The sequence below is a fragment of the Onychostoma macrolepis genome, chromosome 18 (genome assembly GCF_012432095.1).
Source record: "Onychostoma macrolepis isolate SWU-2019 chromosome 18, ASM1243209v1, whole genome shotgun sequence".
Classification (NCBI taxonomy): Eukaryota; Metazoa; Chordata; class Actinopteri; order Cypriniformes; family Cyprinidae; genus Onychostoma; species Onychostoma macrolepis.
The window spans coordinates 28,677,759-28,693,958 of record NC_081172.1 but is presented as its reverse complement, the minus strand read 5'-3'; the positions used below and the strand labels follow the sequence as shown (position 1 = coordinate 28,693,958).

General features: G+C 36.9%; 1 protein-coding gene across 5 annotated transcripts in view; it reads left to right on the top strand.

The window, feature by feature from the left end:
• The window catches only part of aplp2 (amyloid beta (A4) precursor-like protein 2), a 90,334-nt gene that overhangs the window by 72,276 nt on the left and 1,858 nt on the right, over nt 1-16,200 (top strand). For 2 of the 5 annotated variants that reach the window (XM_058751690.1, XM_058751685.1), the window contains 5 exons: nt 1,054-1,227; nt 4,595-4,630; nt 8,893-8,975; nt 11,420-11,476; nt 13,530-13,706. In XM_058751690.1, the coding sequence (XP_058607673.1) occupies nt 1,054-1,227; nt 4,595-4,630; nt 8,893-8,975; nt 11,420-11,476; nt 13,530-13,706 (527 nt within the window). The remainder of the gene's footprint in view (nt 1-1,053; nt 1,228-4,594; nt 4,631-8,892; nt 8,976-11,419; nt 11,477-13,529; nt 13,707-16,200) is intronic. The other 3 variants (XM_058751688.1, XM_058751687.1, XM_058751689.1) reach the window with 3 other exon arrangements.

Sequence of the window (16,200 nt, the reverse complement as noted above, 5' to 3'; positions counted from 1 at the left end):
ACATTCCACACTAAGTTTTTTCGGTTGTTTAAGTGCATCATCTGGGTATTTAAAGTGCAATTTTTCTTTTTGGAATTTTCGGTGTGAACACAGCATTCACACTATTTATACTACAAAACGTTATAGAATAGTGCATAAGTACGCGATTTGGGACGCACCTTCTGTTTCTGTACAACCAAACTACTAGCAGTTCATGTTACTTAAATAGGTAGATTGTATGTAATCCATTCCTGCCAGTTAGGTCAGATTACCTTTTAAATAAACCGAACCCCAAACTTCCCTTTTCAAGACAGCTGATGTCAAACTCTAAAGCTCCCTTGATTTATCACGGATAAAGTTGTAGAAAGACTTTTGGTCTGTTTTATGCATTCTTTTGTCCTGCTTTGAGCTTTTAGTCCCCTAAACAACTGCACAATCTCTCTGCATCTCAGATGCCAAGATAATTACACCTGTATGAAAAGCTTGGCTTCAGTAATTAGCGCTCTCTCACACATACACACCACACACACAAAAGTGTAATTTGGCTTCTCTTTTTATCGCTCAGCTTGAAAACATCTCACCGCAATCAAAGTAAATTAGAGTGTTCTGAAGTGTTGTTTGCGCTGTGCTCTTTGTTTCAGGTGGAAACAGTCAAGCTGTTCCCAGAGACGCCCCTCTGCACTTACGTGGGGGGGGGGTTCCCTTCTTTTCATCTTTTTCGTTCATTTTATGAGAGGAGCCGTGGCATTGTGTAGTATAGCTGAGACTACTGTGTGGGATTTGACAGAACTGGGTCAAGACTCCTCCAGATTCCCACTAGTGTGTGAAGATGCGTCATTTTTAAGCCAGACTCTGTGCAGAATGTTTTTGCAAGTTTTGAGAAGTAGAAAAGGTCATTTTAGCTTCACCGATGCCTGGAAGTGCTGCAGTATGACACCTCGTAATGGATAATTGATTGCGTTTGACTGCTTCGTGCATCGTTTAATGGTTTTAGGAATAGATCCCTTCCTCCATCTCTTCCCTCCTGTGATTTGCTGTTTTTAACCATGTTCCTCTCTGTATCTCCCAATTCAGATGAACTTCTGCAGGATCAAAAGGCAGATATGGACCAGTTCCTGTCCTCCATCTCTGAATCACAGCCTGATGTTACGGTGTCCTCTGAGGAGAGTGTGGAGGTTCCTGCCTTTGAAGGAAAGCCTTTCCGCCCCTTCCAGGTCAACTCTCTGGGCTCCCCCGCTGAACCCGAGGGTACGTTTCTTGTCTAAATTTACACAGGCAAACCTTTAAGGCTTGCGGTTGCTCTCCACGGTCTCTCGATATGGAACTGTTGCCGAGGCAGGTTGTGCATCAGTGTCATGCCACTACTACCCCCTTCACTATTGGGAAAAAACAGCTTAACCCTCTTAGCTGGCTCCTCAGTCTGAGTTTAGCCTGCACACCTGAAAAGTGTCCAAACCCCTTCTAAAATCAGAAAACAGACCAATCTGGGAGACCAGCTTAGACTGGTTGGTTGGACCCTGTAGCACTTAAAATGAAAATAAGCTAATACCCTTTGGAAAACTGAATATTGTATTTCCACTTCCTATTGAATATCATATTTCCAGTACTGTAGTGTTGTTACTATTTCTAACACTGAAAGCATTCTGTGAAGGTTTGATATGATTTTCTATAGTAACTCGATGAGAATATGCTTGTTTAGTAGGATAAATGGTTAGCTAAATTAGCTATAAACAAACTTAAAACACAAAGGAAGGCAAATGTTTAATCTGGCATTATTATATAATATGTACATATGATGCAGTAATTTCATGTGATAGGAGATATATACTGTGAAACGCATTCAATTTTTTAAATTTATCTTAGCAAACAATTAGCCAGTATTTGGCATGGCACCAGTCAGAAAACAGTTAACTCATTATCTACAGCCTACTAAAGTGAAGTATAAAACCTGTTAGGGTCACATTTCACCCCAAAAATAAAAAGAAGCTTTTTGCATGTAGAAAATGAAGCAAATATTATGGTGTTTGCTTTGCGACTTTATGAAAGTACAAAAATATTTTATTATATAAATATTAAAATATATTAAATAAAATATATAATATATTAAAGCATAATATATAAAGTATATGAATAATATATTATCAGGGCTGTACAGTGCGACATATATATGTGCTATGAAAAAACTGGTCTGTACGATGAATAAATTTACCACTGTAGCACATGTGCAATACAGATTTGCATGTTCAACAGCCGCTTAGTAGTGTGAAGTGGTTTTGTTGTGTGTGTGTGCGTGAGATTGATTATACTTTAGGGGTGTGTTATGACTATTTTTGATGGTGGATGATTAAAATGTCTCCACGCCACGGTCTGCTTTTGAAGAAATATCGTAGTATCGTGCTACAGCGCACATTATCAGCTCCAGTTCTGGCACCACCGTATCAATATGCTGTACAATGCGACATACATTCACATCAAATGTTATCTCAGCAGTAGAGTTACACTTACGGGACACAGCACTTATGCGCAATCACAAAAGTGCATTATTTGCATCTGCTTTAAAGCCTTGCAGGTTAAACATTTAATTCACATGCTGTTCTGACGTGCTTCTGAGCGCATACACATGAAGCACGCGCACACTTTCAAACAGCGCCTGATTACTAGACTTAAGTTTAAGACTAACTCAGCTTATAAGTTGTCTTTCATGTCGTGATTTCGCGACTAATATTGTCAAAAGCACACAAGGTTTACATATTAACACAGTTATGTCTAAAATGAAAGTAAACAGTTGAGAGAGAAAAGGATGCATGCAGCTCTTGAAGGGACTGTATAAACATGCTGCCGACTGTCATTAAAGGAATAGTTCACCCAAAAAATAAATTTCTGTCGTCATTTACTCACTCACATGTTGTCCCAAACCTATATTAATTTCTAAATAACACAAAAAAGGATATTTTGAAGAATGTGGGTAACCAAACAATAGCTGGTCCTCATTGACTTTGACCGTAGGAAAAAAAAAATTCTATGGAAGTCACTGTGAACCAGCAACTGCTTGGTTACCCACATTCTTCAAAATAACTTATGTTCAACAGAAGAAAGAAACTGATTCAGGTTTAAAACAACTTGAGAGTGAGTAAATGATGGTATAAAAATAAAACACTGTGACAGAATTGACAGACAGATGACAATTTAAATTTTTGGGTGAAATATTCCTTTAATATTATTATTATTAATAATAAATAAATAAAAAACAACAGAAAAATCGCTCACTGCTCATGACTGATGAACTTTTAATACAGTTGCTTAAAAAAATTATAATTGTATGTAGTGTATATAGTTTTATTTTAATATTTAATGTTACTGCTAAATACTGTACCTGAAAAATAAAGCACTGTTTGTTTTATTTGTATATTACGTGCATTTGTAATGTATATCTTTTGTTCTTATTTTCTAATAACAAAAATAAAATGAGACAGATTTTTATCTTTGCCCACTTTGCCCTAAATGTCTGCCATTCTTTTTTTTTTATTGTATATTTTGTTACCTTAAGCCTCTTACAATACGGAAATTAGTTTGGCTGTACTGCTCAGGCAACTTGCAAAATAGTAAAAACCAACATGACAAAGAATCGTGATAAAATCGTGATATTCATGAATAAAATGGTGCTATGATATTTTTTGCCATATCACCCACCCCTAACTTGTGCTACAACTGTTTGGCCTGTGCTATAAAACTTTCAATCTCTGTAGCACCAGTGCTATGTGCAAAAAAAGTTAATGTACAGCCCTGGTTGTAAATGGATACATACAAAGAAAAAAAAAACAATAAATAGTTCCTAAAATTATAATTTTCTTCATTCAAAATAACTTTTATTTTTTATTTTGGGGTGAAATGTGATCTGGATGTTTTCCAAGATACGTTCAGCCACCAGTACCTTGTTCATGTGTTTTTCTCTGGCTGGCTCATGTTTTAAAGTGTCTGTTTAGAGCCAGTACTAGAGGTCTGCTCATAGCTTCTCTCTCAAAGCCGTTCAGGTGAAGCTCTCTGGCAGCATGAGGCCTGTTCGCGTTAACTTGTCTAAATGCTGAATGAAGCCCCGAAGTCCAAATATTGCTCTCGGGCCATAGGTTTCTGCTTATCTAAGCTTGCCTGAATCCCCATTGGCATCGCCTTAAACACCACGCCATTTGAAGTTTAGCTAAAATCATAAAGCCTGAAGCTCTGGCGTCGCACTGCAGCCAAGTGCTTTGAAAATCTCTCTCTTTCTGAGCCCAGTCCTGCTCATTCACTGTCCTGCCTGGGCCTGCCAAGCCTTTAAGGAAACTGCAAAACTGTGAAATTAAAATACGATATACAAAAAGAGCAATGTAATAAACACATTAGAGCCCAGGGGAGCTTTTATTATGACAGGCCTGTCCAGAAACACATCCTGGGTCTTTCTTTCCCCTGTTCTTTGATTTTGTTTTTCTTTATCATTCTGTCCCTGCGGGATTCTCCTCTCCATCCGCAGACACAGCTTGATAAGCCTGACTACTTCTCTTTTACTCACCTGGATTATTTTCTCTTTTTCTATTCCAATCTTTTCTTGTTTTGTCTTTTGCTTGTATGCAATGCCTAGGCGATCTCTCTGAACCCCCTCGTGCCTTCAAGAAAGGTGGGTCTCTGCTGCTTTTCACTGTTTCTATTTTTTTTCTTCAGCTGGTGAAATGTTGTGTTTGCACTTTCTTAATTTTTTTTTGAATTGTTGCATAGAGGGCTGGGTATTGAATTTTTATATATATTTTGATTCCATCCGATATTGATTCAATTTTGGAATATTTCAGTAATGTCAGGATGCTGGTGTTTATATGACAGTATTTTTTGTGACCGCTAAAGTGCATTGTGAGTATATTAAGAGCATATTAAAAACTATGATGATGATCATAAACTATTATTAAAAACTACTGTAAGTAAATTATTATAATTTCATTAGAATTAAAATTAATTATTTTTTATTAAATTAAAATATTTTTATATACAAATAACAATTTTAAAAAGATTTATTATTATTTAAGGATTATTTCTGTCATTTTGGGATTTTGAGAATCTATATCGGATTGTTTAAATGTAGATTCTGTAGGTTTTTTTTTTTTTTACCCATCCCTCCTTGCTTACATCTCGACTCATCTCCCCATCTATCCTCATATTTTTACTGTATTTCCACCCCATGCTTTTGCTCTGTCCGTCCCTTCAGCCCTGTTAGCCATCTTGTTCTTAATTTCCTCTCTCAGTCACTCCCTCAGATGGAGAGACCAAACATCCCATCTCTCAATGTCTGGCCGGAAGAGCTTTGCCTAATGAAAAGTCCAGGCAGCTTGTTAAGCTAATTAGCCATTTGGATCGGAGAACGAGTTCAATGTAAATGTGCTGTGTGGTGCTAAAGCAGTTATGGCTGCCTCACTACCTGCCTGTGTCAGGAAGACAAATAACCTGATTCAGACCCAGCTCTCTGTCGACAGATCCTTAGGACTCATTTGCTACTTATTGGGCCTCCTCTCGTCGCGTTCCTGTTATCTTGCACTTTTCATGATAGGAGCTCATTAAGTAGTTCTGTTGCAGGACCGCTGTTTAGCTGACCCACGGCCAGTTTTTGCCCTCAGATTGTACAACTGGAGCATCGACCCGTTTACTGCTTAACCTTGTGGTCCCGCCCCTTATGAATTCACCTATAAACCTGCTCTTAAAACATTAGTAGTAGAAGCTTTCAATTCACTATTACTATTGTTGATACTTGGGGTTAGGAATTTAAACAACCTCCAAACCCTATTTAATTATACAGTATCGTTTATACTACAGACAAGAATGATACCTCAAATCATGCGGCTTGTTGAAAAGAGGCCTGATCAAATATACATAACCTACATTAAAAGGACTTGTAGAATGTCGGAAATGAACTGTTCTACTAAGAGGCAATATTTGTTCACTGGAATTGATTGACATGGGGCATTTTTTTATTGTTTGTAAGGGCTATTTTTATAATTACCTTATTAAAAGTATCTGTGTTGTCTTATGTCAATCAATCCTTAAATTTAATAATCAATCCGAATACTATTATCGATCAAATTTAATCAACAGCAGCTAAATCCGTCTTTACACTGCAAAAGTGAAACAGAAGCTATATCTGACGTTATTATTTACTGCTGCTCAAAGTCGAACATGTATTCACACAACTGCATATAAATAGTTTGACCATCTGATTGACCATCGCATTCAGAAACTTGTCTAAATGTGATGCTACAATCAGCTTTTCATACATGTCACTTTTACTGCAACTGCTGTATTAATTTAGTTTAACTGTGATGGGAATTTTTTTTTTTTTTTGCAACCTTATCTTGAAATTGTGGGTTATTTTTGTTAATTATTTAAAAGTATTTTTGCCCCAAGCCCCTGTTAATTTCTGCCCCTTGGCTCGTATCTAGCAATCAGACTTAAGGTTGGGCTCTTGACTTGAGCTAGTTAGCATCCACTTAGCAAAGCCTTAGAAACTACCTAGAAAACCACTCCGAACGCATTAGAAACCAAATAGCAGCACCCACAATACACCGGTCACATTTTCTTCCAGAATTGTCATTATCTGATTAGTCTTGCTGTTTCTGTTGTCTCATCTCATGTGTAAAGTCTAATTGTCTTGGTGACACACTTCACCTCCATGTTATGAAGTAGCTTGACTGTGTGTGGTAGTGGTTCAGTCGTGCATGGTTAAGCTGTAAACCCTTCTCTCCAGAGCTTGTGACAGCCGCTGAACATAGTTAATCTTTGAGCATCGGTGACCTGCTGCTTTGACAGTCAAACAATGAGAGTGGGTGGAGTGTGTTGTTGTTCTGTCAACCAATGAGATTTCCAATGTGGTATTATGCAACCAGGACTCATTTTAGCCAGGTGTCTTTGGAAATTTCTAGCATGTTAATACCACTGTTGTAGTACAACAGAAAAATGCTATTCATGCTGTTTAATTTCTATTCTTGATTTTTTTTATTATTTTTTTATATATATATATATATATATATAAATAAATATAAAATACACAGCTTATTTTATATAATATTTTAATAGTTTAATTAATAGTTTATATTAATATTTTGAATCACTTTTTTTAATGCGCCTATATTGTTTTTAATCCATTTTTATTTTAAGTTATCAGGTTATTTTAGTATATCAGGTTAAACTAAATGACAATTTAATTGAACATTTTATTTTTACTTTTATTTTATTTCTAGTAACTTTTAAAAAGATTTTGTAAACTATAATAACCCTGTATCTAATTGTATGCAATTAATAGCCAAATAGGTATTTAATAATTTTGTGGGTAATGCTGTCTTTAAAAAAAAAAAAAAAAAAAAAAAAAAAATTTTAATGTAGAAATAGTTAAGTCCTTTTAAATGTTAAAGGTCCCATGACATGCTGCTTTTTGGATGCTTTTATATAGGCCTAAGTGGTCCCTAATACTGTATCTGAGGTCTGTTTGCCGAAATTCAGCCTTGGTGCAGAATTTCAGCCACTATGAGCCAGTCCCACAATGAGCTTTCCTTAGGACGTGCCATTCTGTGTCTGTAGCTTTAAGGATGAGAGAGGCGGGGCAAGGTGGAGGGTGGGGGTGTGGCCTTAACCAGCTTGCGCTACCATGCGCTAATGTTGACAGTGGATGTATCGCAATGGCTCATAGACACGCAGTCATTCAAGCTTTTCAGTTTGACCCAGAATCTGATCAGCGGCTACAGCAGGACGTCTCCGAATGGTTAGTTTAAAATATTGTGTCTGGATACGGTACTTTAGTTGGTTTGTTTATGTATGCCGTTTCAGTTATTATCATGTAGCTAATGCTAGCCATAGGCTCGGATGAAGGAACTAAAAAAATACTTTGGTGTTCATTTGTACATCCAAACACTGAGCAACTGTCATGCTTCGCTCGTGTGCAAGCCATGATGTCTCTCGAGGAAAAAAAATATATTGCGCTCGCATCGCACGGTAGTAGCTCATTTTCTCATGGGCGGGCAAAGCAGAGAAAGGGGAGGTAACCTTTCCCCGTATGACGACATAAAGGGAAGATTCCAGATTGGGCCATTGAGCTTTCATTTTCTCAAAGGCGAAGCAGGATACCCAGGGCTCGGTTTACACCTATCGCCATTTCTAGCTACTGGGGGACCATAGTCAGGCTAGGGGAACTCATATTAATGTTAAAAAACCTCATAAAGTAAAATTTTCATGCAATGGGACCTTTTAATGTCATATTACATTTTAAAACTAATTGCCATTTAGCACTTGAACATTAGCCTCCACATCCTGATTGCCATCTAAGTTCCCAGCATGTAGAAGCTCAAATGTCTTGACTCCTGGTTCTTGTATGGAATGACCATGTTTGACCATCTAGTCATTTGTTTCATTCAGAAAAGTCACATTATGGAAGTAAAATGGTTTATGAATCAAGTTTCGTGTTGACTTTAATTGTTTAATAGGTAGGGTGAGGATATATATTTATAGAGCTGTTACTGGAAACAAGTGCTCACAGGATGTCCCATGACGCTAATTCTACCAGGAAGAGACCTTTTGACCACAATAGATCACACCTCTTACTCTGAGCTGAATGTTTGCACCGAGCTTGTCTGGACTGATCCAGGAGGACTCGGATCTTCTACTTCATACACTTAAATAAATGCATGATTAATTAATGAATTAAATAATGAGTCTCTGTTGGCATGTCTCCAATGCAAGGCAGCAGGATTCTGGTCATGATTTGGATTATGCTAGAAGCTGAGGTTATTTAACTAATTGCTGCTACTGTTGGTCACAGACATATTTGTAAGCATTTGAGTTTTATTAATGCCGATATGCAAGATTCCATCTTGTTTTCCTGTCTCTGATTGGCTGTTCCCTCTGCAGGCTCTGGTATGAACAGTCTGGATGGTCTGATTGGAGCGGAGGAAAAAGTCATCAACAGCAAGAGCAAGATCAACGAAAATGTGGTGAGCCCACCAGCCTGCCTCCAACACCACTCACGCTTCACTGATCTGTTGCAAACACTCTGCCAACTGCTGACGCCAACTCTCATGACTGAAATTACATAAACGAAAAAAACAATGTAGGATTTTCATACACGTTCAGTTTAAGGGCTAATAATAAAATCAAGAATTGGCTTCATGATACACCTAGTTGAACATTTACTTAATAAAGACCACATGCTCTCTAAACTTTATTTATATAACTATGGTCTCATAGTTATAACTGTGCCATATGAATTTATTTGACTTTACTGGATTTGCAAGGCAGCACTAGTTTGACATTTTGACGCCCATATATGATGGTCACATCTCTTTTAAAATATATAGACCGCTATCTAAGGTATAAAAGCCATTTATACTTTATAAAAAAAAAACAAAAGTGAAAATTCTGTCATTAATTATTCACCCTCATGTAAGTTGTTCCAAACCCGTAAGACATTCATTCATCTTCGGAACACAAATGAAGATATTTTTGATGAAATCCAAGAGCTTTCTGACCCAATATAGACAGCAACAGAACTACCACGTTCAAGGCCCAGAAAGGTATAAAGACATCGTTAAAACAGTCCATGTGACGTCAGTGGTTCAGCCGTCATTTTATGAAGCTACGAGAATACTACATTTAATGCTACTACAAATAAAACAAAAATAACGACTTTATTCAACAGTTTTTGCTCTTCAGTGTCCTCCTTCGATGTGCGTTCATAAGAGTACCACGACACATGCGTGTGAAATTTTCATTTTTGGGTGAACTATTGTAACAATACGTTGCTAGCAGAATTAAATAATTAGATTTTTATATTGTCATTGCACAAAATTAGCCAGAATTAGGAAACTACTTTCTGGAAAATATTTTCTCAGTATTAGATTAATAATGGGTAGAAAAAAAAAAAATCATGTCAATGTTAGATTTAATTTTTCAATTTTATATAAATATAAACGTATTTCTAGCCCCTTTTTACAATAGATTATTTTCCGAAGCAAGCACAGACAGTATAACCTGCAGTGAGAGGCTAGTGATGGCTACAATGGTTGTCAAACAAATAAAATAATCACAATTAGTCTCATGATTTCTGACTTGCCTTTAGAAAGTGCTGTAGACTGGGAGGGTAATAAATCTCAAACTCTGTAAATATTAACTTCAATTTCTCAACTTTTAACTCCAGTAATTTCAGTGTTATATTCTTATAAACATGTAGTCATTTAAATACTCTCATTGACTTAGATTGTTAGAACGTTAGCGGTTCAAAATCTAAAGGTAATTGTATTGTCATTTGCATGTTGAGTTATGATTGGATTTCTTCTTGCATACTTAGGTTACTTAAACATCTATTGCTGAACCAAGGCCTAAAATCTAACCTTACCTAAAACTTTAGCACTCCTTCCGCTGCCTTGCAGTCACTGCTATCTCCTTCCAGATATACAAATCTGCTTTATTTCAGTCTTATCTCATTCATATCCCAGCATTCATTGCATGCCACATTCACATATTTTCCAGTCACATTCCAGTCTCCCCTAATCGCAGCTCGCACAAGAGCCCTTGTGGTTGTGGAGGGCTGAGCTAGACACATGCAGTGCATGATCTCTCTGAAGAATGTGGCTTACGTTCGGCTTGTTTTGTTTGTACAGTATTTCTGCATGTTGGCCTCTCTGAAATCACACAGAGGAGCTATCAGAGGTTTGTAAGAATCGAAGCTACGTTAAAGAGATAGTCCATCCAAAAATGAACATTCTGTCATTTATTCATCCTCGTGTGGTTCCAAACCTGTATGACATTTTCTTCTTCGGAAGATGGTGTTTTGAGTATGTATATGGACGAAATTACAATGGAAATGAATGGGACTTGAAACGGGTTACCAACATTCTTCAAAATATCATCTTTTGTGTTCAACAGAAGACAAAGTTATACAGGTTTGGAATGACATGAGTAAATAATGGCAACTTTCATTTTTGGTTGAACTATGCCTTTAAACATGCTCTGATGGCTGCTTCATTGAATGTTTTTCAATACATGTTGAGGTGTTTTGTTTAATAGCAAAATACCAGGATGAAAATTCTTTCCTGCATTAAATGCAACCAGCCATGTTTTCTAACAAGGACAATAGTCACTGTATCAAAGATCATGAATTATTTTGGATTTGCTCACAGTATTTAATATCCATTTATTGCTGTAAACAGCAGTAAACCAGCACCATAACCACCACAGACAAGTGAGTCAGTTTAATTGTCAGAATAGTTGCCAATCAATAAGCTTTTTCAAATATCTCTGTCATTTGGTTCCCTTGATCTTGACTCTTCGCTAATGCCCTTACAGTAAACTAACACACACTGCACATCACGCACACACACACTGACTCACTCTTCAGTTCCCTAGGAAGTAACTGAGACTGCCCTGTCTGTGTTGACAGGTGATTGATGAGACTCTGGATGTTAAAGAAGTGATTTTGAATGGTGTTGATCCTCTGGTAAGTACAGCGCCCTCCTGTGCTCAATACATGGTACTGTCAAACGCTGCAGTCTCGGATTATGAGCTGGAGGGAGATTGCAGTAGTCTGCTTCTGTTCTGTGAGCAAATGACAGTTTTACATCACTTATGACCTTATATTGTTTATCCACAAACTTCCACAGCACATGTGCATGTTTTTAATGCGATCGCATGAGCATGCCCGGTGGATACGGATCATCATTCGTCATCATTAGACTTTCACACAAATGGAATTGAGCACTAAACATTTGTGAGTGAAAATTGCCAGTCATGGCTGTCGGTGCACATTCAGTCCATTTATCATTTGAGGCCAATTCATACTAAGAACGATAACTGTAATGATAACTATTTCAATGGACGATAAGTGTGCGCTGCATTCATCTGCCGCTTCAAAGGGATAGTTCACTCAAAAATACTAATTTGCTTTTAATTTACTCGCCCTCAGGCCATCCAAAATATACAGTGGTGGCCAAAATAATTAGAACACTAGTATTTTCACCAGCTAAAAAATGGTTTTAAGTCAGTTATTTCTATCTTTTGCTGTAGTGTGTCAGTAGGAAATGTTTACATTTCCAAACATTCATTTTGCCATTAATTGTAATAATCTAGCGAGAATTTTGTTTGCACAAGGAGTCTGAAAACAACCAGTGCTCCACACAGAGATCTGATCTAATCATCATCCAGTCTGTCTGGAATGACATGAAGAAACAGAACAAACTAAAATCCAGAAGATCTGTGGCAACGTCTCCAAGATGCTTCAAGAAACCTACCTGCAAAGCTACCTGAAAAAATATGCGCAAGTGCACTGAGGGAAAAAGCTCCTTCAACATTTGATGCGATTATTCTTTGTGTTTAAAGCAGATTTTGCCCTAGGTGCACTTACTCAGATTTTTCAGGTAGCTTTGCATATAGATTTCTTTTAAGCATCTTGTAGACGTTGCAAAAGATAAAAATAACTGATTTAAAACCATTTTGTTTAGCTGGTGAAAAAATACTAGCATTCTAATAAGTTTGGCCGCCACTGTAAGTGACTGTTTTTCTTCAGTGGAACAGTAAAGAAGATTTCTAGCTAAAACCATGTGCCTTGGTGATTCGTAAAATGCAAGTCAGCAGCTATAGGCTCTTGAGTCAAAAAAAAGCATATCAGGCGAGAACTGGACTTCCCTGTTTGACAGGGTCTATGGTTTACAGGTAATAATGTTCATTTTCTTGCACAGATCGATCGTTTCACTTCAGAAGACCTCAATATATCGTCAAGAGCCATGGGTATTAATTTTGTGTTGCCTGATACTGCTTTTTTTTTTTTTAACTCTAGCCATTGACTTGCATTTTATAAATCGCCAAGAAACATGGATGTCACCTACATCATGGATGGCCTGACCAAATTTTCATTTTTGGGTGAAATATTCCTTTAAATTAGCTGTCAATGTTTTTAAACATTTATAGGCTGGAAAAATGAATTCTGATAGTGATTGCAAAGATATTTTTCCTTTGTGCCATTATCGTTATAGTACATTATGGACATCAAGTGAAAACATTATAGTGGTAGTCATGATTATATTTTTATCAATCTAAATCTGTATGATTTTTTTCTTTGGTGGAACACACAGAGTGAATGTTGAAAGAGCAGCATGAATATGTATCTTTTTTTTTTTTTTGCGTGTTCCACAGGAAAAAAAAAAAATGTTTTTGGGTGAACTGTACCTTTAAGAAGCACTGAAAATCATACAGGCTTTATTTACATGTCAGACATTGTTTATGCTGTTTATGATTTGAAATTATATTCATGGAGTGGAGTGTGATGAAACATCAGAACATGTTTAGAGAATCTCTTTTTCCTCTATCTGGAACATTCTTTCGATTCTCATTTGGTACCAATTATGGCACAATAACAACTCTTGCCTCACTCTACATAGTGTACATACTGTACATGCGGCATCGACAGCTCTTTAAGATGTCTGTTAACCGTGTTTGTCTTGGCTCTTTGTGCTTTTGGAGTGTAAATAACACTGGTGTTTATTTTTCCCTCTCAGTTCAGCCGTGGATCAGAGCAGGAGACGTTCCGCCCCCTGGTGGATGATTTCAGCTTCGGAAGCAGCGCTCTGATTGGCCTGCTGGTGATTGCAGTGGCCATAGCGACTGTGATTGTGATCAGTCTGGTGCTGCTGAGGAAGAGGCAGTACGGCACCATCAGTCATGGCATTGTGGAGGTGAGCTAACGGTCACACATGATGCTCCATCATTCACTCAATTTTCAATGCAACCTTGGAGGATAACAAACAGGCTAGACAGACTCTCAATCGCTGTGAAGGATAATGCTCTTACTCGGAGCACGCAAGGACAAGCGGGTTCAAAGGAAAGTTTAGTTCTTTACAAGTTTATATACAGTGCACAGCATAAATGAGTACACCCCCTCTAAAACTTAACAAATTCAGCAATTACTCTTTACTTGGATGACATGTTAGGGTTCTTTGGAGATAGCCTGTTTGATCAGTTACCAAAGAGTGTCAAAATTATTCAGCAAAATAACATTTTCTTATCAAAGTGATAAAATGTTGTTGCAAAAATGAGTACACCCTCCTGAAAGTTACTAAATAAAACTTTAAGGTTATTTTTAATCAACAGGTAAGTATATTGAACCAAAACTTTTAAAGACAAGTAATTTCCTGACAACTAAAAGTGTTTTATATAGCGCACTGAATCATACTCAGACTTAATGCTGGCAGCAGTGGAACCACTTGGGAAAGAACTGCCAGGTGACTTATTTTTTTAGCATAAAAGAGGACAATGGTACAAGAGGAATACCAAATTATTGTTTTAAGTGTGAAAATAAATATAGCAGAAGTAGCACTGACATTCAAAAACAATGGACTTGTGACAAGGCTCCTGAAATAATCAGGTCTTCACTTTAAGTTTTCATTTAGTGATGAAAAGGCTATTAAAAGAGTGACACTTTATCTCACAGAGTATGACGCAGCCTGCAGAAGTGACATGCATGGTTGTTGTCACCACTAGAATTAGCCAAATAAACTCATTTAACTTCTTCCAAGGCCCATATTTACAAAATAGAGACTTCTGAGAGGTCTCAAGAGGCCAAGTCAATCATTTCGGATCCAAAAGCATCCGAAATGTTGTGGTGTTGCTAGAGGAGGAGTACAGTGAGAAGTGCTCGGTACCCACAGTGACGTTCAGTGGTAGTAAAGCTCTTATATAGGGATGAGTGAGTGCTGAAGGTGTGAGGGAGTTGTGCTTTATCAATGCTTTCATGAATTCACACAACACTGTGTGATGGAATACAAAAACCTGAAACAGAAGATGCTACCCTCCTCTCATTCCCTGCATTGTTGGGCATTTTTTTTCAGCATGACAATGAAGATATTCATTCTCCCAAGATGAAAATCCTTCAGTGGACATGTATTTCACTCAATCTTAGCGCTCTTGAGCAGTTATGGGGGATTCTAGAGACAAGCTGAGCAAAACTCCCCATTAAAAACCAGAGCATTCAAGGAGGTCGTCCTCCAGGAGTTAAAACAGGACAGATGTGAAAATTTGTCATGAACTTATACACTCAGTGTCAAGAAGGGTCAGAGCAGTATACTTAATGTTCTGGAGGACATACCAAGTACTACAATATTATACATTTGCTGAAATAAATCTAGAGTGTACTCATTTCTGCAATCCTTCATTTAAACAAAATTGGCTAATTTACTTATCTTACAGAAAATATTGGCATATATTTTGTTGTTTTTATTATACGTTTAATACATTTCAATTTTGCCATCTTTCCATGAATTATATAAGTGATCATTAAGAAAATACATCTTTATATTTATTCAGAGGGGGTGTACTCATTTATGCTGTGCACTGACTGCACATTTAATTATATAAAATATTTAATGAATATACTCTACCATTAAAAGGTTTGCTATCAGGAACATTTTTTTAAAACAAAAGATTTCGATAAAGCTGTTCTCTTATACTTTTTATTCATCAAAAATGTTAAGCAGCACAACTTATTTCTGAAAGGAATTGTTAACCCCAAAAAGAAAATCTGCTAAAAATGTACTCTCCCTCAGGCTATCTAAGATGTAGATGGGTTTCTTTATCAGATTAGGAGAAATTTAGTATTGCATCACTTGCTCACCAATGGATCCTCTGCAGTGAATGGGTGCCGTCAGAATGAGAGTCCAAACAGCTGATAGAAACATCACAATAATCCACACTAGTCCACTCCATCGATTAACGTCTTGTAAAGAGAGAAGCTGCGTTTTAAAAAAAACAAATCCATCTTTAAGGCATTTTAATTTTAAATCATCACTTGTGGATTGTGGCGTTATTATCAGCTGTTTGGACTCTCATTCTCACGGCACCCATGCACTGCAGAGGATTCATTGGTATGCAAGTGATGCAATGCTACATTTCCCATCTGTTCTGATGAAGAAACAAACTCATCTTGAATGGTTTGAGGAGTAATCTTTCTTTTTTCATGAACTATTCCTGAAGGATCATGTGACACTGAAGACTGGAGTAATGGCTGCTAAAAATTCAGATTTGCAACCAGAGGAATAAATTGACTTCAATTTTATAATGCATTAAAATAGAAACCGGTTGAAATATTTCATAATATTACTGTTTTTACTGTATTTTGATCAAGTAAATGCAGCTTTGTTGTTCTTAAACTTTTTAATAGTTGCTTATTTTGTA